We start from the raw sequence: 27,868 nt of genomic DNA, 5'->3' as shown, positions 1-27,868 counted from the left end.
GGCGTATAGAGAAACATGTCCTTATGAGCAAGAGACAGCATGGGTTTAGCTAAGGGAAGTCATGTTTTGTTAATCTATAAGAATTCATTGAAGGTATAAATAAACATGAATAAGGGTGAGCCATTTGATATGGTGCATTTACATTTTCAGAAAGCATTTAACAAAGTCTGTAATAAGATACTTCTCAGGAAATCAAAGTCATGAGACACGTGACAGTGATTTATTGTACTTAATTTCAAAAAAGAGATTCTACACCAAGTGTACACTACAACCTTATCACAAAATACTCGGTGTTATATATTTCAATAACCTTTCACTGACGGCGTTCAGCTCTTCCTGAACACCGTCAGGAAGAGCATTGAACGGAGGCTTGTTCAGAGCACCAAAGGATATAATGGACGGAGAGTCTTTGAAAAAAGGACAATGGATATGAATGAACCCTGATGAAGACATTTGCATGTCGAAACTTGCGCAAGTCGGGACTAATTCAGAAATTCATTTAAAGCTAAGTACCAACCAGTTCATCACTGACGGCTTATAACAAATATTTAGTAGTACGTAGTACAGAGAGAAGATAACGAAACACGTAGTAAATAACGAACATATATAAGAAAGCGATTTTCACTGAAATTCAAATCAAAAATTCTTTAAAAAAAAAAAAAATTTTGTTCAAATTAAAATAAATATGGAGGTTGGTGGATGCGTTTATGATTAAAGAGATAAAGGCGCCAAGGGGGTTGCCGGCCATAACGTATGAAACCATTCCCATCTTCCACAAAAAAATTTTTTGAAAAAATTAGCAAAAACAAGAAAAAGATCCTTTGTTGGACTAAGAAGAAATTGGATTGATTATCAGTGAAAGGTTATTGAAATATATAACACCGAGTATTTTGTGATAAGAGTGATTTATTGTAGGCAGGTCCATTTTCCCAATGGATTATCCAGGGATCTGTTCTTGACCCAGTATTGAACTTATTCATTAATGATCTAGAAAAGGAAAACTGAAGGTGGACAAAGCCATGGGGGCCTGATGAAGTTCATCCCAGGATACTGAGGAAGCTCAGATTTGCTGGTGGCTCCGCTGTGTGACCTGTTCAATAGATTCCTGGAAACGGGAGTGGTGCCGAGAGATTGGAGAAGAGCGACGGTGGTCCCGCTTCACTAGAGTGGGAGCAGAGAGGAGGCTGGAAACTACAGGCCAGTTAGCCTCACCTCGGTGGTGGGAAAAGTATTGGAGTCGCTGCTAAAGGAAAGAATAGTGAACTATTTACAAGCAGCAGAATTGATGGACCAGAGGCAGCATCGTTTCACCAAGGGAAGGTCCTATCAGACAAATCTGATCGACTTTTTTGATTGGGTGATTAATGAATTGGATCGAGGAACAGCACTCAATGTCATCTACTTGGATTTCAGCAAAGCTTTTGACAAGGTCCCGCACAGGAGGCTTGTGAATAAAATGAGAAGCTTGGGTGTGAGTGCCAAGGTGGTAGCCTGGATAGCAAACTGGTTGACGGACAGAAGACAATGTGTGATGGTAAATGGAACTTACTCGGAAGAGAGAGTGGTGATGAGCGGAGTGCCGCAAGGGTTGGTGTTGGGACCAGTCCTGTTCAATATCTTTATGAGCGACATCGCGGACAGGATAGAAGGTAAGGTTTCTCTATTTGCAGGTGATACTAAGATCCACAACAGAGTGGACATGCTGGAAGGAGTAGAGAGAATGAGACAGGATTTAAGGAAGCTGGAAGGCTGGTTGAAGATACAGTAACTGAGATTCAATGCCAAGAAGTGCAGAATCATGCATATGGGGTGTGGAAATATATTCGATGGGGGGTGAATGGTTGATGTGCATGGAGCAGGAGAGAGACTTTGGGGTGATAGTGTCTAACGATCTGAAGTCGGCAAACAATGTGACAAGGTGATAGCTAAAGCCAGAAGAATGCTGGGCTGCATAGAGAGAGGAATATCAAGTAAGAAAAGGGAAGTAATTATCCCCTTCTACAGGTCCTTGGTGAGGCCTCACCTGGAGTACTGTGCTCAGTTCTGGAGACCATATCTCCGAAGTGACAGAGACAGGATGGAGGCGGTCCAGAGAAGGGCGACCAAAAAGGTGAATGGTCTTCATTGAATGACTTATGAGGAGAGATTGAAGAATCTAAATATGTACACCCTGGAGTAAAGGAGTAGCAGAGGTGATATGATACAGACCTTCAGATACTTGAAAGGTTTTAATAATCCAAAGTCAATGACAAACTTTTTCCGTTGGAAAAAAATCAGCAGAATCAAGGGTCACAATTTAAAACTCCAGGGAGGAAGACTAAGAACCAATGTCAGGAAGTATTTCTTCACTGAGAGGGTGGTGGATACCTGGAAAGCCCTTCCAGAGGAAGTGGTGAAGACCAAAACTGTGAAGGATTTCAAAGGGGGGTGGGATAAACACTGTGGATCCATAAAGCCTGGAGGATGTGAATGAAGTGAAGAGGCATGGGGGTGGCTTGCGGGAATGACAGCTACTATCTGGTGATTAATACCCTTATTCAATAAACGTTCACACGGTTAATGCGACTCCAACATTGCTCTATGCTTCAACTGTAAGAAGAAATGTGGAAAAGAGAATTTGCATTCAGGCAACAACCAACAAGGTAGCACAGTCTGGGTAAACAAATTAAGCGTGGGAGTAGCTTGCTTGTTGCGGCAGTTACTACCCCGAACCAATTAAGCCTGTTACTTCACTTTGAATGCATATCCAGTGCAGCTCACTGCTTCAAAGGCAGGGGGGAATGAAAAAATAGATGTTGTCTGGATGTAAATCCTAACAAGGCATTGATCTGAGCAGTATGAGCATACAAATATCGGGGTAACTTACTCGATATGATGGTTACTACCCTCAAACATTAAGCTTTATACTTCACTTTGATGCAGCTCCAGCACTGCTCTCTGCATCAATTGCGGGGGTGGAAGGAAATTAGAATCAAAAAGCTACCAATAAGGGCCCTGAACTCAGCGGTCAGAGTAACAGACAAGTATGAAGAAATAAGTGTGAAAGCTTGCTGGGTAGACTGGATGGGCCTATTGGTCTTCTTCTGCCGTCATTTCTATGTAAAAGGGAAGAAAAAAAAAAGTGAGGTGATCAAACCTGTAGATGCCAAAAAATTATTCAAAACCAGTTTAAAAAAAAACAAACAAGTAGCAGACTGTGGGGAATTGCAGGTGAACTGTGTGAGACTGGGAAACTGGACATGTAAATAGCAAATGCAATTTAGTCTGGATAAGTGCAAAATGATGCTCATGGGGAAAAATAATCCAGAACTACGTGCACACAGTGCTGGGTTCCACTTAAGTTGCCACCCAGGAAAAGGACCTTGGAGTCATTGTGGGCAATGCATTGAAACCGTCAGCTCAGTGTGCGGCAGCAGCCAAAAAAAGCAAACAATGTTAGGAATTATTGGGAAATAGATCGAGACTAAATCTAAGAATATCATAATGCCTCTATACAGATCAATGCTTACCTCATCTCAAAAACTATACAGCACAGCAGAATTAGAAAAGGTACAGAGGAGGGTAACAAAACTGATAAAGGGGATGAAAGAAAGGCTTAACAAGTTAGGACTCTTCAGCATGGAGAAGAAGGGAGGATAATATAAGAGATTTATGAAATCATGCATGGTGGGGAACAAGTTAATAGGGAGCAGCTATTTACCTTTTCAGACAGGACCAGGACAAGGGGACACTACATGAAACTTAACTAGTAGCAGATAAAACTCATTTGAGAAAGTATTTTTCCAGTCAAGATGTGGTCAAGCTTAATAGGATAGCAGGGATTTAAAAGGGTCTGCACGGGCTGGAGCAGCGACTCAGTGGCAGTGCTGGGCTCTGCCATGCACATATCCCGCTTCAGTCCCCTGAGTGGGTCCTTCCTCTTCTAGACTGGACCGGGTCTGGGGGAGGCGGCGGGCGAAGCACTCCCAGCCACCTGGGAGAAGGGGGGTCATGGAGATGACTACATCCGGTGGCTGGATTCAGAGCCCGTGATTGGAGGGCTCTGGAGGGACCCTGGTGCCACACTAGGAGTGCTGGGGGAGGGGAGATATCCCCGGATAGCTGGTGCCATGTCCCGGGTCTGGTTCCGACTGAGCTGGAAATGTAACGCGGCAGGAGGAAGCTGCTGGGTCAACTAAAAAAAATTTTTTGGATGAGTTTCTAGAGCAGCGGTTCTCAATCAGTCCTCAGGATACACCCAGCCAGTCTGGGTTTAAGGATTTCCACAACTGATATGCATGAGACAGATTTTCATAGAATGGAGGCATTGCAGGCAAATCTATCTCATGCATAGTCACTGCTGAGAACCACTGTTCCGAAGGCCAGGTCAGTTAATTATTAGCCAGGAAGACTTGGGGGGGGGGAAATCACCAGCTCTTTGAGGAGTGAGGAACATGGAAGTGGACTTCCCCAGTAGGATCTGGTTACCGTCAGAGATAGGATCCTGGGCTCCATGGCTCGATGGCCCAGCAGCATGACTTGTAATGAAGCTAAGAATATATTCTGGGATTCTAAACTCCACCCCCAGAAACTCCTTTCATGCCAAGTGAGCCTACATGCTTATGTCATGTATGTGCATACATTTTCCCGCATACTAGGTGGGAGATTTTAGAACAGGCTATTTTGGGTGGGGGTAAAGCACTTTTCCACCCATGGAATTACCCTCTGAATACCAACTAGGCCCAAGTGCATCAATTCAGGGACTTATTGTCACTAGGGACCTAAATTTTAGGCACCTAAAAAAAAAAAAAAATAAAATTATATACATATGTGGCTACAGGGATAGGGTGCCGGGAAAAAAAATTAGGGATTTAATACTGATTTTCAAGACTAGGCTCCTAATTTAGGTCCCTAAATCTAAGCAAATAAATTGTGAGCCTTAATGTAAGCCCCTGAAGCTTTAGGGATCAAAATATCGGGGGGGGGGGGGGGGGGGGGGGGGGGGGGGGGGGAGGTTTTAACTGAAAATGTAGGTTTCTAAGTTTGGCCAAAAACCTCCCTAAATTAACCTGCCTGCTCTCTGTGTACTTTCTCCCTGCTTTGACTTGGGCCAGCACTACGGGGAGATAGTTTTTCACTTGCAGGTTACCCCAATGCTGGAACACATGAACCCCTTTTAAACAGGGTTTGGAAGCGGGTGCCAAAGAGCAGAGAAATGCAGTACATCAGGGATGCTTTAGACAGCCAAGGCCTGTTTCAAACTCTTTTAACCGCCATTACTTCAAGGGCAGGCAACTCCAGACCCTCAAGGGCCCCTGACCAGTTGGGTTTCCAGAATAATCCTGATGACTATACAAGAGATAGGCATGCATGCACACTTCTTTACTCACTACCTTATGACTCCATTTATCTAATTCTTCTTTAACTCCTTCACGGCTAAAAAGCCAGCAAGCCCTAATGACCAGCAAAGCAGCATGCAGCTCCCTCCAAACCCATCCATTCAATGCCATCCTGAATCAGTAGGCAGTTGCCATGAAAGAGTTGCACCTTGGATAACTCATGCCAATGGCGTTCCCTAGGGCTGGTGCTGAGCCCACGGTTCACCAGCACCAGTTATCCCAGTCATTTATTCAAGTTTTCTGTAGATGCCACAGAATAACCCAACATTGTCTCACAAGAGACAAATTAAACACTGCAACGTCAACATCTGTGCTGCGCTTCAATGAACAATAGTATCATTGTTAATGAACAGAAAGAGAGATGGGTTTAATTTAAATGGATGAACTTTTTTCATCTGACTTCTGTTCCCTATTACTCCATGCATGCAGCCTAAAGTTACTTAGTAGGACACAAGATTCAAAATCATTTGCAAAATCCTTATAAAAGGCTTTGGATACAAGACTGGTACAGCTGGTTTAAGGTATTATAGCAGTAGATGAAATCAAATGAGAATTTATAATCCTTCCTGAGGTCTGGATTCCATCAAACTAAACTCTTCAGGCATTAAGACGCAGGTGCAGCTAAATAAAGGGCTGGTCTGTTTTTCTTAATACCCCAGATTTGCATCTTGATTTCAAAGTAAAAGTCTTTTTACAACATATGTCCATGCATCTATTGGCAAAGCTTGAAACAAGAAAGCTAATCAAACAGGGCAGTAAGCACTGCGTGTCTACAAACAGTAATGTGTGTATGCGAACCCCTGCTGGTTAAAGGAGATACACATGCTGATTACACGTTGAACGGATTCGTTGTAATGCGCTCATTTCGTTTCAATGGCTTTTACCAATTATATTCCAGAGACATCCATCAAAGTCTTGGCGCTGCATTCAGTCTCCCTTTATGGAACGGCATGTATCAAACCTTGTACTTCAAAATAATTCAAGGACCCCCAAATAAAAAAGGGTTTTCCAGATAGATTTTCAGCTCTCGTTTACTGATTTCACCAATATTCTTCTGTATCCTTCTAGAATTAATCAAAATAGGCCTGAAGATGCCAATGGTACCCATCATTCCTCTGATATTACTGCTGGGAAATAGTTTATGTGATCAGCTATAAACAAGACCAGAGCCAACAGGGAGTTTTCTTTGGGTCCACACCAGTCCCAGCACAGCAGCAAATAAATACATCCAGCACACCTCACTTTCTGGATAAAATTTCATCCCATTATAAACTGTGTAAAAGCTTGTAAGAAAAAGTTATATCCCATAAAGAAATCTAAATTCCAACATGATTTCAGTTCTGCTTCTTCTGTGGAGATTCGGGAATTACAGTCCTTCTGCAAGATGTAATCCATTATTCAAGGTTTTAGAAGCACATAATAAAATGCACTCTCTTTGCACCCACCCCCCTCCATCCCCAAGAAGCAAACTCTCCCTGGCCCAAGGGCTGGAAGAGAGCCTCCAAGGTGTACTCTCAACACTACTTATTGTCCAACAGGGATCGCCACAGTGGTGCTGGTTGTTGTTCCGCACTGCATCACACGCAGGCTCTACTGGCCCTGTAGGGCAGGGGATGTGAAAATGAACCTCCTGTAGTGTAACAAATAGTGCCATGGCCTGAGTCCTGGGGACAGTTTTAAAATGGACTGTTTAACCGGTATGTGAGATGTACACACTGAATGCATGTCTATGCAATCTGGAGTGAGTTTCGTTTGGGCACGAGTCAAGAACGAATGGGCGCCACATCCAGGCAGTACAGCAACGGAGTACATGACCAGAAATAAAGAGAGACCAAATTGTACCAGTCAGTCTTCCCAGTTCAAATTCTTCCACAAAATTAAAAATGTGACAAAATAATTGCATTTTCTCTCTTTTCATTTAAAAAGGAAATTAAATTTTTTTTAAAAACCCATAGGGTTGTAAAACAAAATGGCGCCAACCTTTGGGCCAGCCTGTGCCAAGTTTTGAACTGAGAGTGGGATTTCTCCTGCCCTTTTCTACATTGGAGACTCCCATGAAAGGGGTAAGCATGGTCCGGGAGGGGGGGGGGGTCATGTGGGAGGGGCACCATATCTTTTCAGTAAACAAAAGAAACCAAAATGAACATTAAACATTAAATGAACTGAAACCCAAATTTAAAAGAACCTGAAACAAACAAAATAAAACCACATTTTTTTCCATGCACATCCTTACAACCCAACACAAGCTCACCAATCTAATCTTTTACCAAACCTCTCGTCCCTTTACCCACCACATCTGTCCCAAGCATGCCCAAAATCTGTTACAGCAATAGCCTCCACGGAAAGGCCATATCAGGCCTTGTTCTCTCCTGCAACCTCTGGGCAGGAACATGAAATGGGAGGGGAGATCCCCGGGTCACTGCAAACGAAGGCTTGTGGCGCTGATGCTGGACAGAGGCCGGTTCCAATTGGGCTGGAAGGCCAAAAGCAACAGAAGGAACCTGCCAGACTAAACAAAGGAGGAGGGAGCCAAACCCTGAATGAATTCAAATGTGAAGAGCAGTATTTTAAAATAGTACCTAAGAGAAAGCCAGGCGAGGAATCACATGGGAAGAGCGAGTGAGTGTGTTAGCAGAGGAGTCTAGTAGTTGAATTCTGGAGAAGATAAAGAGGTCAGAATGAAGAATCAGGGAGAACATTTCAACAAGGCAAGAGAAAACAGCGAGCAAGAGGCTCAACAGGCTTCAACAGTCGGTGAGGAATGGATAAGAACATAAGAACATGCCATACTGGGTCAGACCAAGGGTCCATCAAGCCCAGCATCCTGCTTCCAACAGTGGCCAATCCAGGCCATAAGAACCTGGCAAGTACCCAAAAACTAGGTCTATCCACGGATCTTTTATGGATATGGGAGTTAACTTCTCAAAATGATTACAGGAGCCAAATTCAACACAGATTACCCCGCCTTGCGCACAGTGAAGGAGACTGCTCTATATCGGGGGTGCTCAAGCACCCATAGATCTCGCACCTATGCATGTGGATGCCAGAGAGAGGCACCCAAACACATACATGGAGGAGATATGGGAGCAAAGAGACAAAGAAGGATCAACGATGCCTCAATGGTGCTTAGTTGAGTTGGGGAATGCAACAGGACTAGAGAGAAAGATTCAGAGAGGCAGTGAAAAATGGGATTTCAGTCTGAGGAAGAGACTGCGGGCTCACTGGAGGAGAGTTAAGTGGGCACAGAGGGAGAAAGAAAGGCTTAGGTGTCAGCACAAAAAAAGCTATGAATCTTTTTATGGGAGCTACGTAAGAATTATCTTAGGATGTTGCTGTATACGAACCTTTGAGACCACACTTGTCCTGTCTTCAAATACACCCTCACGGTCTCAAAAGTTCGTGTGCAACGTTTTTTGCATGTTTTATTGTTAAATCACAACCCGCAAAGGATCCACGTTGATTTGATACATCCAGATGTCCGACGTATTCAATGAGGTCTGCACTGATTCTAAAGCGATGAAAGCTTTTCTTCTTCACCATAAGAAAGACAAAGGGTGCAATTTACCCAAATTTAGGACTTAGAAAACCATAGAGCCAAAAGGTATTTGTTGAATATTTAAAAAATATATTTACATAGGGTGCAACTATTTGGGTATGGGGCTGCAGGAAGGCGGGAAAAAAAAGGGGGGGGGGGGGGACATAAATATCTGGGTAAGAATTTGTGAGTGGAGAGAAAGCTTACACGAGACGTTTATGGTGGCTTCTTCTCACATCCAAATATTCTCTTTTTTTGTTGTCAGATACTCTTCCAAATAGGTGCCTCTAAGGCAACTGCTCAGATTTTTTCAGGAAGTAGCCTTCCCAGGCGGACCGAGCCCAGACAGTTTTCCTGATGAAGCTCAGCTGGAAAGGCTTCTTGACTGTCCTCAGGGAAAGCTTCAAACGGGAAACGCTTGTATCAGGAAAAAGGAGCATGGAAGCAGAGGGTCAGCGTTTCCATGAGCAAAGCAGCATTTCCTCTCTCACAAAGGGGCCAGTGCAATGAAGTGTGCCCAGCCTAGCACACAAAACTAGCACCCAATGCAGTAAGGAGGAGCTTAGCGCGTCCAAAACGCACGCCCTAACAAACGTGAACCCGATAGCACCCAACGTATACAAAACTTCATGTAGACGAGGACATTGGCTATTATCGCCCAATGTGCACGTTTTGTCACGGGGGTTTTAACTCCAGACCCAGAGGTGGAGAAAAGTCAACTTGCAGTCAAGGCCTCATGAGAAACATTACAAAATATGGATGGTGATTGTGATAAATGTATTATCCCGGCACTGGAATTTACTACTTGCGGTGGCGAAAAATAAATGTATCTTGATTGACTCAAAAAGAAGCGTGTGTTTATGACCACACAACTTAGACGCCTGTAGCAATGGGCATCTGATATAATAAACTCTAGCACTGAAATCGGCACCTCAGAAACATAATCAAAGGAAGCACAATCAAGACAGATGCTTGTACTGAGCGCCCATTGCAATAACCTCTTTTCGAGTGCCGCAGATGTACATTCTCCCGTACCGCGCCCTTTTATTTTACACTGCCTCATTTAAATATTGCATCGGGGCACAGAGGGATGTGGGCGCCCGTTTTCAGCAAACATCTTATTGCATCGGCCCCAAAGACTGCACAGCTTCCTCACCCAGTTGGGTCTGTGAGCCCAGCTACTGAAGTCCCTCTATACCCTTCAGGGACTATAGCCATAAGCCCTTCCAGACCCTTCCTCTCCAAACCAGGAAGTTGGAAAGCTTTGGTTTTCTTTGCAGCCATGGGCTAAGTATATAAGCATTCTTCCCTGGATACATCTCAGGCAGCGCATAAACCAGCATGCGCCTAACGTGTTTGCTCAAGTCACTGAGATGAGATCAACAGCTCTGGAAAAATAAAAAAAGCAGTTGCATGAGCTGCAGTTGCTGAAGTTGTATCTCATACTGCCTGTCACATTTACTGGGAAAGGCATAGTAAGAGAAGAAAATGAAACAGCAAAAAAATAAAAAATAAAAATAAACTCCAGAGGGCCGCCGCAGGTTGGGTAAGAATTTGGTTTGTTTACATGCAAACAAAAACCCATGAGCAGAGATTATGAAGGAATGGAAGACCAGACCGTGCACTCTGTGATCCTACCATACACACGCAGAAACCTGATACGCCCCTGGCTGATCTTTCAAACGGTTTGGTCATAATGGAGGGTGATTTATTACGAAGGCTGAGTGACAGAGGACATTACTCCAAGTGCCTTTTCCTTCAATAAGCACTTTCTAAAATCTCTCTTTCACCCTCAAGAGACTTTTAAATTCAGTGAACCAAAACCTTGGCATGCTGGTGCAACCCTGCTCCTGTTCCACAAAACATTCATGAATGGATCAGCCTTATAAAAGGGGGCTTTTAAGGTTAAGTAAAAAATAGACAGATGAGGAGGGAGAGGGATGTGGAAGAGAGACAGAAACAGCAGGTAAAAAAAAGGGAAGCTTAATTAAAACAATTAACAAAATAGCTGGGTAGGAATTATTCCTGTCTAAGACTAAGAAATGTATAAATGCTTTAAGGAGTATTAAAATTATTAAAAGGATTATTTATTTAAGGACCTTGCCTGATAAAGGGACTCTAGTAATCTTGGATCCTAAAACATTCATTAACCTCATAAATGTATCTATTAGTTTTCTGTCAACTCAGTTTAAAAACAATCAATCATATTCTTAGCCTAGTAGAATAAGGTTTCATGCGTAACCCCTGTTGATAAAGCACAAATACCCTGATGAGACCCAGAAGCAGGTGACAGAACTCGAGAGCTGAAAGTTTCTGAAGCACGCAGTCTAAAACCTTACAGAGGAATTAACTTTTTTTTTTAATGTAAGAATAAACTGCTTCAAAGCAATCTCGCAAACGTGCTACAAATGTGATTTCTGTAGTACGCACAGTGGGACATTAGGAAGGAATGAGCAAGCTTGTTTTTTACTTCCATGATCTTAAAAGAGCAGAATCTTAAGCTCCCAACAGCTCCTGGAAAGACGGCGCACCAAACTGCATGTTCTCTCTTGTTCTTGGATGTCATCTTGCCCTCACTAACTAATAAGTACCCTTTGAGTTGGTCATGAGGCGCAGCCATCTGGTGTATTAGAAACATGACGGTATCAAAGAGAAGGAGAAAGAAAAAGAAGATGTGGCCCACCATAGTTTCCAAACTATGAAAAAGGCCTCCAGAATTTACTCACCTGAGACAAAATGCATTTGCCATGTACTCCCACAAACTAATTAGTTTTGAGGGGGGCAGGTAGCATTAGTACATCATGAGTGCATTTCTTCCCTGGCAACTGCACACTTTCCCACCCTTATGCAGCCCTCTCCCTCTTCTCTTTCATTATCTACCTCACCCAGATACAGTCCTCTCCTCACTCCCTCCAGCCTCATACCTTGTCTCACCTCCTCATTCTTCTCTCCACTCTGTCCTCCACTCTGTCCTCCTCTTCCCCATGCCTTTTCTCTCTCTCTCTCCTCCCTAGCCTTCTCAGTGTTCTCTACTCCCTCCAATCACCTGCTGCAGCCCTCTCTCTACCATCCTGAGCCCTGATTCAGCCAAACACATGGACGCTCAAATCAGAACCGGAGATGACAATGCCTCACCTGCAGAAAAACACTGATTTTTCAGACTGAATAGTAATATTAGAGTATACCATGCACAAAGGCGCTGAAACAACAGATAACAATGCAGGTACAAGTCCCTGCCCCGGTGGGCTTGCACTCTAAGTGCATTCCTGAAGCTACAGAAGACTTGCCCAAAGTCACAAGTCTCAGTGAAAAAACACACAAATTTGAACTATGGTCTGCTAGATCCCAGACCACTACGCTAGCTGCTAGGCCACTCCCTTTTCCAAAAGGAATTCCTGTTCTAAGGCCATTTCATGTTGGAGAGCCCCTTTCAAAATGTGTGTATATTATCTTGGGGAGCTAAATGCTGCACAATAATAGCTTATAAAAGCAGCTGACACTTATTTTTTTAAAGACTGGCCCACAGTAAGTAAATGTGTGGTATCAAGCATTTGTCACAGCTGTGCCAATAGTGGTTTGAAAGACAGAATCATGGCGGAGAAAATGACAGTAATGGAAGACATTTCAAGTCATGGCGGGCCACCATGTTTGTGATTTGCAGATGAGCCTTGGAAACTGTGTAGCTGGTGCACCTTTGCCTTTATAAACTGAAAATAGATTTATATAAAAGTTATTATTGGGGATCACTTGTGCTGCCCAATAATAATGATTTATGAAAAGCTTTTCAACTGCAGGATTTGCTGAAAAACAAAGGAGCCCTGTGATTCATTACAAATAGGTAAGTGGAGCAGAATGATGCAATCTGTATGTGAAACCGTGGCTCTATAACGCTCATGAGCCTTATTCAATCAAGACTTTTTCCGTAGGCACAGAATGGGGGAAAATCCTGCTTTAATACGAAACAAAAACAATTAAGTTAATAAGATTGATCTAAATTAGGTTAACCTAAATAGTTATCAAGCCACAGAAACTCTAGAAAATAGCTGGAATCACAAAAATACCATATACGAGTATATATCTGTAGACAGATATGCAAACACATATTATATAGATAATGCATTATTTTCAGCGCCCAAACCAGAAGAACTGTTAGCTGATAATATAATCATATCTTTAAAACAAAATATAAATCACTTCAAAGACTTCCTCTAATGATCAGCTGCTAATCTCCTGTGCATCATCCCACCGACCACACACCACGAACTGGAGAGGCCACAAAACCGGGCGGCGGAAATTCACAAGCATCATTCAGCGTTGGCAGCCCGGCATGGCAAAAGCCATTTCCGCCAAGCTGCAGCTGGCAGAGCTCGCCCTTGCACGGGAACACTGGCATTCCACAGACAGGAAAGTCCAGGAAACTAGAAACACAGTTTAAAGCTGGCAGCCCTTTGAAATACGCCAGTGTGCTACTGATGTCAATTAATGAAAAGCAGATTGAGAACCAGACCCTCTCGGCGAATGCAAACACACTAACACACGTTAAACATGTTTGCACAAGAAGTAGATTAGCAGCATCTCAGTACCAGAACAATACAGCAATTACCCTGAAACCTGAATTAACAGGGACCACTCAATCTGGATCGGCAGGGGAGGGGGGGGTGGTGTCACTGGAAACAACAGGGCAGCAGACACAAACAATAAGAAGCCAGGAAGCACTCCCGAGGCATGGCACAGGCTGTGCCCACATCAAGAATATACTGTTCTCTCTTAGACTATTTATATGAAAATCATCCCCATCTCCTTCAAGTGGAGAACTCGGAGCGGGTCACAGCATAATCAAAGACATTTTTTTGTAACACACACTGCAGCTGATGTCTTAAGGTTTTGCACCAGCGTCTTCCCAGTTTGGAGTTGCTCAAGTCTTTTAGTAAATCAGCCCCAGATTAGGGAGCAGTTGGGCATCTGTCACCAGGCAGGCAACTGTTTTAAAACGTGGCCTTTTTTGATCTATGTACATCCCGCGGTGCTTTCAGCTTTGTTGCGTTTAATAACGTGGTTTCTATAAAGTAGCAAGGCCCTTTCACTGTTTCTGGACAGTTCTTCCTTCCCCCCCCTTCTTTCACACCGCTGCTCGCCTCAACCTGTCCTGCTCCTCCGGCACCGCAGCGCGCGGTGCAAACAGGGCCCTGCTGGGATGAAAGGGGAACGGGTTATTTCCGGGGAGCTCGCTCGCCCCTGTTCCTCCCCGGCCGTGCACTGGCCAACAGCACAATCATGACTTCTGCAAGCTCAAAGCTACTTTCTATTTCGCTTTTTTTTTTTTTCCTGAACTCTAAGCATCGTGGACATTGTGTTTAGATGCGTGGTAGTGGCTTTTTGTGACCCGACAGGTTCCTGCTCAATTGGAATTAGGTCTTCGTTCACAACTCCCTGGGGAATTTCCCCCTATTTTGTACTAGCCCCTCCCAAACTTGCTTAGCCTCGTCATTGTAGTGACCATCATTAGTTGGGGGGAGGCCAAACACCAGGGCTATTTCAAGAACCCAACAACTGTGGGGCCCAAAATCCAGCCACTAGGTGTTGCCATTGCACAATGACTGGTGCACCGTCCCCGTCCGCCCCCGCAGAGACTGGGAACGCTGATCCAGAGAAGCAGAAGACCCCACCGGGAAACTGAACCAAGGTCACCGTGAGCCTGTGGGTGAGCCCCTTAAAACTACTTTTACTTCAGGGTAGAACACGGTTTTAGAAATTTTTTGTCGTACGACTGTGGCCCAGATCCTAATTCTGGTCCATAGGCCACGAATATTTTCATCCCTTAACATCTACCCAAACTATACTTAACCTCTACCCCCGGAAAACCATGGGCTACAGTTTGTTCAGTAGTAGATGATCTAATAAGGTAGTTGTACTTTTAAACCTGGGTGATGTCAGAGGATGACAGAGTAGTATAAAAGGTGAGACTTCAGGGTACCTCTTTTCAGCTCTTATCAGAATTCCTATGTGTGTGGGGGGGGTTTCCACTGGTGCTGAGACCAGTGGAGGCACATTTTTCCATGGAGGGAGTAATAAAACTCTACACTTAGGCTTAAGATATTTTTTCTTCTGGAAGAGCTCCTAGAGCAGTGATGGCGAACTCCAGTCCTCAAGTGCCAAAAAACAGGCCAGGTTTTCAGGAAATCCACAATGAATATGCATGAGATAGATTTGCATACAATGGCAGCAGTGCATGCAAATCTCTCTCATGCATACTCATTGTGGTTATCCTGAAAACCTGGCCCGTTTGTGGCACTCGAGGATTGGAGTTCGCCATCACTGCCCTAGAGGAATCATGAGGACACCACCAAAGAAAAGAATACAGACTACCTTGGAAGTTCTCATCATTTATCCTAACTTCTGATGTGGAGTTTTATTACTCCCTCCATGGAAAAATGTGCCTCCACTGGTCTCAGCACCAGTGGGAAACACCCCCCCACACATAGGAATTCCAGTAAGAGCTGAAAAGAGGTCGACAAAATGCCTCTATCGCTCCATGGTGAGACCGCACCTTGAATACTGTGTGCAGTTCTGGTTGCCGCATCTCTAAAAAGATATAGTTGTGATGGAGAAGGTACAGAGAAGGGCTACCAAAATTATAAAGGGCATGGAACGGCTGCCCTATGAAGAAAAGCTAAAGAAATTAGGGCTGGTCAACTTGGAGAAGAGACGACTGACAGGGGATATGATAGAAGTCTGCAAAATCATGAAAGGACTTGAACAAGTTAATGTAAATCAGTTATTTCCTTTCTCAGATAATAGGAGGACCAGGGGGCACTCCATGAAGTTAACAAGTAGCTCATTTAAAACAAATCGATGAAAATTCTTTTTCACCTGATGCATAGTTAAGCTTTGGAATTCATTGCCAGGGGATGTGGTTACAGCAGTTAGTGTAACTGGGTTTAAAAAAGGTTTGGATAGTTCCTAGAGGAAAAATCCATAAACTGCTATTAATTATTAAGCAAGAGTAGCTTGTGATTTATCTAATTTTTGGGTACTTGTGACTTGGATTGGCCACTGTTGGAAACAGGATGCTGGGCTTGATGGACCCTTGGGCTGACCCAGCATGGCATGTTCTTATGTTGCATTTCTTATTGATGCACTGTATTGGTTTTTGCCGGGAATGAATTCCCTTTACTGAGGAGTCTGTTGTGCTGCTAAGAATTTTGACTTTGCTACTGTTTATTTTTACCGTGGAAGCCTGAGGAAGATTGAATTTGCCTTTTTTTTTTTGTGTGTATTTAATGAACTTTGGCATTACTGAAGCCCTCAATCCTAGGAGCGGACTGAACTGACTTCCAGAGCTTGCTTTTGCCTGGGATGGAGATTGGTGTAAGAATAGAGAAGCCAAGTACCTTGGGGGGGGGGGGGGGTCTGTTCATCCCCCACAGAGGAAAGAAATTTTTCTTGTCCAGTAAAAAGAAAATCCTCCCAGCCCGGTCCTCTACAGCAGCTGCTTGACCACTCGATTTTTCTGTTATGTACCCTAGCTGGGAATCACATACAACTTTAGCTCCAGCATTTATTTTCCTTTCTCGTTTCACTCTTAATGGCTTTGTCCTGTAATTCTGCATTTGTCTGGCATTCATCAAGGTTAAGACAGCTCAGATTTGTGAAACTAAATATTTTATGTATGCAACTACACTGTATAATATGGGCAATTTGTCCACTCTGCCCAGAGCGTGAAAGAATGATGTAGTCACAGCCCGATTGAAGGAATTAAAAACAAAGCAGCTTTTCTAATGTAATATATTGATTTTACCAGTGGGACCTAAATGTTTTATAAGAAGTGTACTGGGCCGCACCAGCACGATAAACCTTAAATCCCTCACATTCCAGTTTGAACAGATGACACGTCAAGATCCACTGTCATCTTTTTACTAAGACGCAGCTGTGTCCCATTGAAAAGATGCCCGTCACCAGCACAGATTACATTTTGATAACTACAGGATTTTGGGTTTTGTTTTGGTTTTTTTTTAATGTTTCTGACCACCCTTGTAAAACTTTTTCCTCTGGTCTTCCTGCCATTAACTTGCGAAATAGCTGCACTCCCAGTTTGCAAAGTGTTACAGAGAAGCTGTTTCCTCAGCCTTGTGTCAAGAGTCGTAACGGGATCTTGAGATCTGAAAGCTTTAAAAGGGGAACACACAAGCGAAACACATGCTGGCGGGAGAATAAAATCACCACTTTTCTCCAAGGTTGGCCTACACACTTCAAATACATGTGATTTCCATTTGCTACACAATAGCTGTTCTTCTTCAGATGGGGGTGGCATCCCCCCTCCCGGGGTTATTTTTACATGCCCAGATGGTCTGAAGCAATGTTCCCAGAACTGCGGCTAACGTGCCCGCAAACATATCCATGCAGAAGGATCTGAAGAGGCAGGAACATGAAAGCTAAAGGCACAGAACAGATAAATAAGTCTGTTCTTTAAGCACACACCGGACTCTTTGCAAGCCGTTATACCTTGTATTGGCGGTCAAAATGAAGCATCAAAATCCTCCATCTACACTGCTAATCAATCTCAACTGGAAAGCATGAAATATGAATGACCATCATATCTGGACATCAAGCAAGGTAAAGGGAGGACAGCCACTGCCTGCCACTATAATAAACAGGCACTGATTCTTTTCTTAAATATCTTGTATTGGACCAAGGACTAGCCAAATATGACTACGTATTTGAGCATTGGATTCGGAACCACTGTCCTAGATGCAGGGGTAAGCTAAAATACCCAAGCTAGCTAAGTTGTGGATCAACATGAGCCCCCCACCCACCAAAATCAGTCTGGCTTATTTAAATACATGGACAAAAATCATCTGACTCCCAAATGTCATTCTGAGCCAAGATTTAACATGCACTGCTCCAAGTGGAAAGCACATAGAGAGAGCCAGAAAGTTCAAACCCAGGTCATTAATCCATGAACATCTTCGATTTATAGAGGCAGGCAAAAAATGATGTTTGAAAGGAGTGAGCATGAAAGGGTTACTGAGCACACAGCTGTACTCGTATTTTTATATCTAAGGCTCTCCGCAGAAACACTGTGTGACATCTATATTAACCTTTGGCTGTGCACCAGTGAAGGCCCGCAGTGAGCTGGAATGCTGACCAACCCCTTCCAAATCTTAACACAAGCCAGGTTACAGCTGCAGATGCCTGCAGCCCATGCTTGCTGGATGAAGTGCTCCCTGCAGGACATTTTTAAACTGTGACAGAACCTCTTTCTAATGCCCTACAGGGTTCGGGCCCTGTTATTAAAGGGCAGAGCGATGGCTTGCTACTCCAAACACTGGTCAGAGGAAAAAAAACAAAACAAAAATCACAGTGTCTAGAACCTAGGACTTTGCAGCTTCTTGATTCATATTAACAAAAGCAGGCTCCTCGAGTGACTGATTTTCTGTTTGAAAAGCTTAAACCAATTTAGTGCATTGTAACCAAACGCGGGTCTCTTTTACTAATCACCTGTCGGCTACTCTCAGCTCTGAAAAGGCACTCCGACATCAGAAGGACTTCACAAATTCCAGCAAACAGCGAGCAGGGCCCGCGCCAGCACTATCTTTATCTTTCTGGTTTTCGTTGGGCATGTTATGGGGTTTTTTTTTTTTGGTGGGGGGGTGGGGGGAGGATCAGATTTGTTTTCTTTAGGTCAGAAACAAAAATGGGCTCATTTATCTCATTTTCATTTCAAATGCATGGACATCCCTCCTAAAATGCAAATTGAGCAGAGAAACAAAAAAATACAAAGGCAGGGTTAATAAGTTTCATTTGGAAAAGATGTTATAGAATAATCTCTCTATTTTTATTCATGTCGTGTTCTGCTAGTGGAGGGAAGTGAATAAATATTTAGGGACAGGTACAGAAAAGTTCCAATATATTTCAGGACAGTCTACAAATCCATTTTTATTCAGATTTTTTTTTATAGCCTTAAGTAATAAATTGAATGATTTGTGCATGAGACTAATCAGGATTTTAAAAAAAGTCTAAAAAAAAAAATATATACAGCTCAAAATGAATAACTTTACTTACCAAAGAGACACTATTACAAGAGATTCTCAAATACTATGATATGTTTAAAAAAAGAAAACAAAAAGAACAAAACACTTTTGTAATGAAATTTTTATAATCTGCCTCTTAATGCCCCTGCTGTGGATTTTAAATTCACCCTGTACAACATTCAAAATACTGATACACTAAGGATTTTTGCCACCTAATGGCCCATGAAGTCAAACAGATGGCAACAAATTTGCTAAGAATACAAACTGCTCATACTGAAGCCAATATGAACAAATCCACTGGGAGAGCACAGCATTGCATTTTCCCTGCCTGGGCACTAAAATATATATTTTATTATGTCAAGGCAGTTTATTATTCATAATGTGCAACAGAATTATCAGAAACCATTGCCTATAGAACTGCCATACTGCAACGCAAAATATATTTGGAGATCTATTTTAGTATAACAGTTTAAAAAAAAACCAAAACCCAAACCAGTCCTGCAGATGGTCTTTTGCACTGAAGGTTACAGAGAACGGCATTTCCTCAAGCAGGTGTGCTTGATAATGCACACCAGCAGCGCTCCACGCACACACACACAAACCAGCCTTTGTCCCATAGAGATGAAAGCGGTAGGACTCTTACAAGGATGAAAGGTGGGCATTCTGATGAAGAACCCCATTATACATCCAGGTCCTTTTTAAAACTCGTCCTGGCATGCACTGCAGACAAGGGAACAAAACAGTACAGATAAACCTCTCAAAAGTACCTTGTTACGAATGATTTCACCTGTCTACATAAAGCCATTGGATCTGACCTGCCCTCTGGCTGATGGCAGCAGCCAGGTACAATAAAGCACCTTACATGGGGAATACCTTTCTGCTATTAGAACTCATTACAGGACATTTGGTGTAGCTGCTAGAGTCACATGGGGAGAAAAAAAATAAGATTTGTTTCTTCCTTTTTGTAGTTAAAAAAAAGTGCACACCACCTGTGCATATACTGATATACGCACATATTACATGAGGAAAGAGAATGTATAATCTATGTATGTTACTTTTTAATTGATTTTAGGTTTATTTTTACAATGGAATAAGCTAATTAAAACTAACCCATGTCATACCTGTAAGATGAATATCTAAAGCACAATAGGAATTATTTTTGGAATGTGTATTTTTTTTTTTATCTAGTCACTTAGTGCCTAATTCACTAAGCTTCCCCAGACACAGAATGGAAGAAACACCTTAATGAATCAGGCCTTTAGCTTAGTATTTCGTTTCAAAGAGCTTACATATGGTTGTCAGAACAGAAAGAGAATCTGGCAGCAGGTTTTTTTTTTTTTATGACCCTCCTTGCTCCCTACCTTTACATTCTCACAGCTGGGGATCCTCTGTGCTATCAGCCCAGGCTTGCTTGAAATCATTTCCTTACCAGTGTTTGGCCTCAACTTGAGGAGATGGTTCCATGCATCAACTCCCTTAATTTTAGCTGCTTTAACCCAAGAATTATCCAACAAACCGACACAGCTTATTGTTAGCTGGATTCTTCCTGCAGTTGAGCAAATGAACTGCGACCTCTCTCCTCCTGCATTTACGTTTTCCCTGTGTTGTGAACTGCTTTACCTATCGGCTGGCTTGGCCTGAAATGAAGAGCCGGAGGTGCAGCACTAGTCCTGTGCTACTTTGAAAACGCTCGCTGGAATCGGCTCTTGAACTTAAGAGGCATGCAATCCATATATTCAGTGGTTTCGTAGCCGAATATGTGACGAATGCTGAAACCGGGTACAGGAACAGCGAATCTATAATTACGTATTAAAAATAGCATGCTGGCAAATGACAAGGGCTTGCTAGAATTTAGCTGAGTGAATCAAATTACACAAAAAGCAAAAAAAAAAAAAGTGCCCAAGCAGAAGTGGATTACTCGGTTATGGCGAGCCACGATGACGACATTGCTCGAGTTGGCCTTGGCTAGCACTAAGAGGGAGCCTGCTGGGGGGGACGGGACTTCGCCACCTGAATGCCCTGGAGAGAAAGCTGGGCACAGGTAGGCGGAGGGGAAAGGTTTGCAGCGAGAGAGCGAGGAGGAGGCGCAGGCTCCGGCAGACGCTGGGCTTTGAACTCTGCCAGGGATTTCCACCATCCTAGGTAGGAGAGGGGGGGGTGCAAACCAGTTAGGTCATGCAGGAGGGCCAACAAGGGCATTTCTTCCACCTGGCCGGGCGTTAAAAGGGTTTTGCTTTTGTTTGGGAATAAGAGCCCCCGACACGAGTTATGCGCCTGGTGCTGCAAGCCTCCACCTGCGGTTCGACAGCAGGGACTTACCTCGATTTGACAAAAGACATGCAAATTAAATAATAATAATTAAAAAAGGGTGCTTTCCTGCGGGCAACTCACCGAGGTTGACGAAGCTCATGACCAGGTCGGCGTCGTTGAGGAAGTTGCTGTCCTGCGCGCTGGCCAGCGGGGGCCCCTGCGTGGTGAAGATGGGCTTGTAGGGGTAGGAGAAGCCCTCGCCGGCCATGGCGTTGTAGAGGTCCAGCATGAACATGGGCGCCGAGTTCTGCTTGCCGTAGGCGAGCGGCCGGGGCCGGTGCGGCAGCCCCAGGATGGAGAGGATCTCGCGCTGCATCTCGCGCCGCTCCTGGCTGCGCAGCCGGCGGTGGATGAAGCTGGAGTGCACCTCGTTGTCCAGGGCGAAGTCGGCCAGGGCGCCCCGCAGCAGCAGGAGGCAGCCCCAGAGCAGCAGCAGCGGGGCGGCTGCGGTCCCCGGGAAGGGCTCCATGGCTTCCCTCGGGGGGGGGGGGGGGCGCGAGCTAAGAAAAAGGGAGCGCGAGCATGGGGACCTGAGCGGGCACTTAATTTTAGCACCGAAGAAGTTCTGCTCGCCTTGGATCAGCCACTAAAGCCGATCATTGTGCCGCTGAGGTGGAGCTGATTTTTTTAAATTGGTGATCTTTGGAGTTTGTAAAAATCCGTGCAAGAGAGAGAGCTGGGACGGCCAAATGCCGAGTTCTCGTTTCTTTATGGGGGGGGGGGGGGTGGGGATCTGATCTCTCTCTCTCTCTTCCCTTTCACACGCGAAATCTAAGTGGTGTTTGAAGGCAGCCGGAGCCGGCGGGAGGCTGGAGCTGGTGGGAGGGGAGGGGCGGCGGCGCACTGCTGCAGAACCAGTAGAGGGATCTTCAGGTTACTGGGGAGGAGAGGGAGGGCCCTCCTCCTCCTCCTCCAGCACTGCTCGTCACGTAAACAGATTAAGCAGCGTCTGACTACACGGAAGGGTTAAGAAACCTTTTCGGTAGGACCCTGATGGGAGGGTCATCGCGCGGATTTCAGTGGCTAATTGGTTTTGTAGCTATTTCTATGATTTTTAAATTCCTGTTTTCTTTTTATGCCCCCTCCCATGAAACGTTTTCTGTGGACACCCCTGATAGTTTAAAAATAAAAAGGGATCTAAGCTTTTGACTAATTTGAAGGTCATTGATTGGATTTTTGTAAAGTTTCATTTCACTGCGCATCCTGTCTGGGGACTGTTCCCCCTGCACGTGGAGCCCTTACCTTGCTGAGTCCTGCACCCGGAACCTAAGCATCCCGCGTTACTCGGAGGCTGCGGAGGAGAGCTGCGCGCTGATGCACTAACATCGTGGGACTTTTATTCACAAAAGGGGGGCCACGCCGAAAAAAAAAAAAAGAAGACAAAACGCCCTGAAACGTGCAAAAGAAAAAAAAAACCCAAACAGCATTTTTTGAGGTTTCCTGCGTTGCCCTTTAACAAAATGTTGTAAATTTGGCTCCTTCTTAAATGTTCACATGGAGTCGGCTAGGTATGAAAGTTTATTTAAAATCTCCCGTGTAAAAGCAGCCCATTAATTATGAATTTCACAGCAAAAACGAAAATATCTTTGCACACTCACTGAGGTGGCCGAATCGTTCTTTCTTCCTTGCTGAGACCTACGTTTGCTGCCCAGCGCGGTCGGAAAGTCGGGCGTGAAGAAAACCTCTAAACCGCGGGGAAGTCCTGCAGGTTACTACATCGCCTCCCTAGTGCATGACTTAGGGAAAGATTGCCAGCAAGTTTTCTTTCAACTTAGATTGTAAGCTCCACGGAGCAGGGACTGCCTCTCCTGTCTATCTTGTACAGCGCTGCCTGCTTCCAGTAAGCTGTAGAAATGGTTATTATAGCTCAGAGCACTGGCTTGGTTTTTTGGGAGTTTTTTTTTTTTAAGTCTCTCTGTAGTGGACTTGTGACTCAGTAAGCTTGTGAGCCAACGTATAAATTTGTGTGCTAACACCCATTTTTTTGTATATTTTTCCAAGCTTGTGAAGTGTTGAAAGTTAAAATATATACCAAAATCATCATTTTGCATGTTTGGGTTACGGTTCTTCTCATTTCGCCCCTGTTATACTTGGGTTATATCAGGGATACCTTGCTATACATCTATCTATTGCTGGACTTTTTCAAGCTCCGGTAAGCACAGGACAGGACTTCTTTGGCAGGCTGGTTATCCACTCCACCTTCCAGGGGCAGATGGAGCTCTGCTGTGGGTTATCTGGCAGCTTTCTGGGCATCTGCCTTGGTTGGAGCCGAATGATTCCTTGATGGACAGGCTCCAGAATGTAGACGAGATACAGCAAATTATTCTCTATATAAAATTGTAGATATTGACAAATCCAGGAAGATAAATTACATACTAGTAACATAGGAATGACAGCAACAAAAGTCCAAATGGTCCTTCCAGTCTGTCCAGCAAGCTTCTTATGGTAGTAACTGCCGCTCCGTGCAGGTCATATTTCTGTTAAGGACAGTAACTGCTGTTCTGTGCAGGTTACCCCCACATTTCTGTTAAGGGTAGCAACTGCCGCTCTGTGCAGGTTACCCCCTTGTTTCTGTTAAGGGTGGTAACTGCCGCTCTGTGCAGGTTAGCCCCATGTTTCTGTTAAGGGTAGTAACTGCTGCTCTGTGCAGGTCACCCCCAATATTTCTGTTAAGGGTCGTAACTGCCGCTCCGTTCTGGTTACTCCCATGCCTTCTGTTAAGGGTAGCACTGCCGCTCTGTGCAGGTCACCCCCTTGTTTCTGTTAAGGGTAGTAACTGCTGCTCTGTGCAGGTTACCCTCATGTTTCTGTTAAGGGTGGTAACTGCCGCTCTGTGCAGGTCACCCCCATGTTTCTGTTAAGGGTAGTAACTGCTGCTCTATGCAGGTCACCCCCAATATTTCTGTTAAGGGCAGTAACTGCTACTCTGTGCAGGTTACCTCCATGTTTCTGTTAAGGAATAGTAAGTGCTGCTCCGTGCAAGTTACCCCCATGTTAAGGGTAGTAACTGTCACTCTGTGCAAGTTACCCCCTTGTTTCTGTTAAGGGGGTACAGCTGCTCCACGCAGGTTACCCCATGCCTTATGTTGATGGTAGCAACTGCTGCTCTGTGCAGGTCACCCCCATGCCTTCTGTTAAGGGCAGTAACTGCTGCTCCATGCAGGTCACCCCCATGTTTCTGTTAAGGGTAGCAACTGCTGCTCTGTGCAGGTTACTCCCATGCCTTTTGTTAAGGGTAGTAACTGCTGCTCCGTGCAGGTTACCCCCATGCCTTCTGTTAAGGGTAGAAACTGCTGCTCCGTGCAGGTTACCCCCATGCCTTCTGTTAAGGGCAGTAACTGCTGCTCTGTGCAGGTTACCCCCATGTTTCTGTTAAGTGTATTAATTACTGTTCTGTGCAGGTTACCCCCAGCCTTATGTTAAGGGTAGTAATATTAAAAATCAAAACTAAGCAACCGTCAAACCCATAATAAAATTACTGCTAGCTACCTGTTAGAGGAATGGCGTAGTGGAAAACTGTAAATACTCTCGTTCCTAGCAAGAGGGAAAAGGTGAGAGGAAAAACTTAACTTCACCATGCTAAGGTGACCTTCCTCAGAGAAAAATTAAGCAAAAGTAAACATCTCTCTGGGACTAGGAACTGGAGCAGGAAGACATATAAATTCATAAGAGCAGAGAAAAGTGCAACAGTCCAGTGCAAATCTCTGAGAGAAAAGATCAAGTACTACAAAGGACTGAAAATGAGATTGAAAAGAACTGTAACAGCTTGAAATAAGATGCACATAATCAATTTGCAGTCCTCACGTTTTCATACAGCTTTGGATTGGTAGAAGGCCCCAGACGGCTCTCAGCCAGTTGAATATAAGACAAGAAATCTCCACCATGCCCACCAGCATATGCCAAGGCTTGCATCACTGGAGTCTCAGAAGTAGATTTTACACACAGAGGGCCAGATTTTAAAAGCCCTAAGGGCGCCGGGCCTATTTTAAAAAGGCCCGGCGATGCATGTAAGTCCCGGGGCTTTACTACAGGAGAGGGGGCAGGGCCAGAGGCCTCTGACCACAGCGGCCATTGCCGCTGTGCCGGAGGATTGCGTGCTGGCAGACTGCCGGCAGGCGCAAAAGGTAAGAAAAGGTCGGGGGGGGGGAAGGTTAAGGGAAGGGGTGGGAAGGTCAGGCTAGGAGGAAGGGAATGGGGGAAGGCAGCGCGGCTCGGCGCACGCAAGATGCACAATTGTGCACCCCTTGCGCGTGCCGGCCGATTTTATAACATGATCGCGCCTGCGCGCGCGCGTTATAAAATCGGGCGTACATGTGTGCGCGCTGGGTAGCGCGTGCACCTTTTAAAATCTACCCCAGAGTTACTATCACAGGCCTCCAAGCACCCTTAACAGCATCGAGAGACAAAAATACTCAAAAAGTACTTAAGTACAAAATCAGGCAGCCGCAGATAGTCGCCTCCCTTAAACTTGGACAAGTGTTCTGAGGACTAGAAGGAATGAATGAGTCTCCATTAGCACAAGAGGAGAAAGATCCAACAGACTTTCCAAAACAGGAGAAAAAGCTTTTAAAAGAGCTGAACCAGCAAACAAGTGCCAAGCGCTCACATTCACTGAGAAACAGAGTCATTGCAGCAGCCACGTGCAGCTCAAACTCTGACAAGGGCCAGCGGGCTACGGACGATATGGTGGACGCTACAGCAAGTAGAGTAAAAACCGGCGAAACAGACGTGCGGATTCTGTAAGACAGAACTGGAAACGGTTCCACATCTCGCTGCTGGACTTGACGGGCCGAGGTCAGGGGGCCTGGACACTGAAAGGCACAACAAGGCGGCCCAGCGCGGCCGCCGGAAACCGTGTCAACGCTACAGCATCGCCGTCCCATCAAAAACACTGAGATCCTGACAGTCAGACTTGGCAGAGGAGGAAGGCGTTGTAAATTCCCATTCCAACCAATAAAACACTTGATAGTAGAAAACCAGACATTGCGATAGGAGGAGAAAAAATACAAGAAGAGCACTGCTGATAGAAGCGTCAGCGCCAAGCGACTTTTCCGTTCTAGGGATGAACTTTCACTTCCTGTTGTTTTGAAAATGAAACAAAATTTCATGAATTTTCTTTTCTTTTCATTTCGTTTAAACAAAAACAAAAAACCCCCAAACTGAAATTCTGGGCCCCAGCAGTATTTTGCCCTCATCCACCTGTTGCCGTTATTTTTTTCAAAACGCTGCCAGCGCCCCCGAAGGCCTGCGCCACTTTGCTGTCCAGTTCATAATGGGAGGTGGCGCTGGCCTCACACCCCAGGCTTTATTTAGAAAAACAGCAGCAGGAGAGCGGCCACCGGGGAATCTCTCTTGCCCTACTTGGAGTCAACAGATAAGGTTAAGGGGGCCTGAGGAGACTGGGAGTTGTTTTCTATCTTTTTTGGTTGGCAGGGAAAGGACAGATCCCCCGGACCAAACACCATTTTTTTTAAAATTTGTATTTATTTATTTTTGCTTGGTTTCTTTTGTTTTAAATAAAACAAAAATATGAAGCCAAGAAAACAAAGCAAAATGAAAGAAAAAAGTAAGCAATGCTCACCCCAATTCCGTACAACGTAGGGGAGAGAGAGAGAAGATCCTCTAGTAGCAAGAGATGCAATCGGAGACCAGGAAAGTAGTCCCAGCTGTATTGGGCACCGCCAGCTTGATTAAAAAGAATTTCCAAGCCCGCCTTCATAGATTGCTCCAGAAGAAATCAAGTGTTGTGAAGAGCACTAGCAGTACATTTTAGGGACGTACATTGGTTTGGTTCATTTCAAACCAAATGACAGGCTGGTGCCTTCGAAAAACCCGAAAATTTGAGGATTTTTGTCTTTCAGCACACAGTGCACGCTATTAGCACATAGCGCCATGTAGTATTTGCCAAGAAGTGTAAAAAGAACCCCCGAAAAGCACACCCCCTTCCCGTGAAAGGGGCAGCTGACGCCAAGTTGTTTTACTGCCATAAAGCAACACAGCCATAAAGCAAGATGGCCGTATTGATTTACAGCAGTGAAACAAATTGATATTGGCCGGCCCTCAAGCCTGGCACCATTTTTGGAAGCCGAGCTGGTGGGACAGAAGTGACTGGGGATTGATCCTGCCCTTTTCATTTTCAGAGAGCCCACAAAAGGGATGAGAAGAGGGCTATGGTGGAGGGGTGTTTCTTTTTGTTTTTTAATGTAATGTTTATTTCAGAAATGAATCAAAAGAAATATTAAATGAACTGAATCCCACCTCCCCCCTCCCAAAAAAAAAAAGGACATTTTTGCCCTGCCCATCCCTAGTAAAGTTGAGTGATTGAGATTATATCCCACATCCCCTGGCTGAAGGGTGAAGTTTATTCCTGTCATGGTACGCGTAAAACAAAGCCACGTGGAGACGCTACCGCCTGAGAAACAAATCCAGCAGCAAATTCATAGCCAAGTACCTTTGCTTATCAGAATTGTACTTTCAGCTTCAAGCATTTCTCTGGTTGCTTCAGTCCAGTCCTAGAAAAGTTAATCATGCATTGAGTGGTCAGATAGCTCCACGTCAAGAAGGGCAAGCTGGGCCAATCCTGGATTTACCCCCAGTGCATGCACAGAGATGAA

The 27,868-nt window shown here is 44.5% G+C and overlaps 1 protein-coding gene across 3 annotated transcripts in view; it reads right to left on the bottom strand.

Annotated features, from left to right (window-relative positions):
- BMP7 (bone morphogenetic protein 7) overlaps positions 1-27,220 on the bottom strand; it is a 91,400-nt gene extending 64,180 nt beyond the window's left edge. Inside the window, exons 1-2 of one of the 3 annotated variants that reach the window (XM_029613084.1) lie at positions 26,836-27,220; positions 25,861-26,331 (exon numbers count right to left, since the gene is read on the bottom strand). In XM_029613084.1, coding sequence (XP_029468944.1) covers positions 25,861-26,137 — 277 coding nt within the window. In that variant the 5' untranslated portion in view covers positions 26,138-26,331; positions 26,836-27,220. Of the gene's footprint in view, positions 1-21,335; positions 22,635-25,860; positions 26,577-26,835 lie in introns of those variants that run through there. The other 2 variants (XM_029613082.1, XM_029613083.1) reach the window with 2 other exon arrangements.
- Between the last annotated feature and the right edge of the window lie 648 nt (positions 27,221-27,868).

This window comes from Rhinatrema bivittatum, chromosome 8, assembly GCF_901001135.1.
Source record: "Rhinatrema bivittatum chromosome 8, aRhiBiv1.1, whole genome shotgun sequence".
NCBI lineage: Eukaryota > Metazoa > Chordata > Amphibia > Gymnophiona > Rhinatrematidae > Rhinatrema > Rhinatrema bivittatum.
This window is presented reverse-complemented; position numbering and strand designations above follow the sequence as displayed.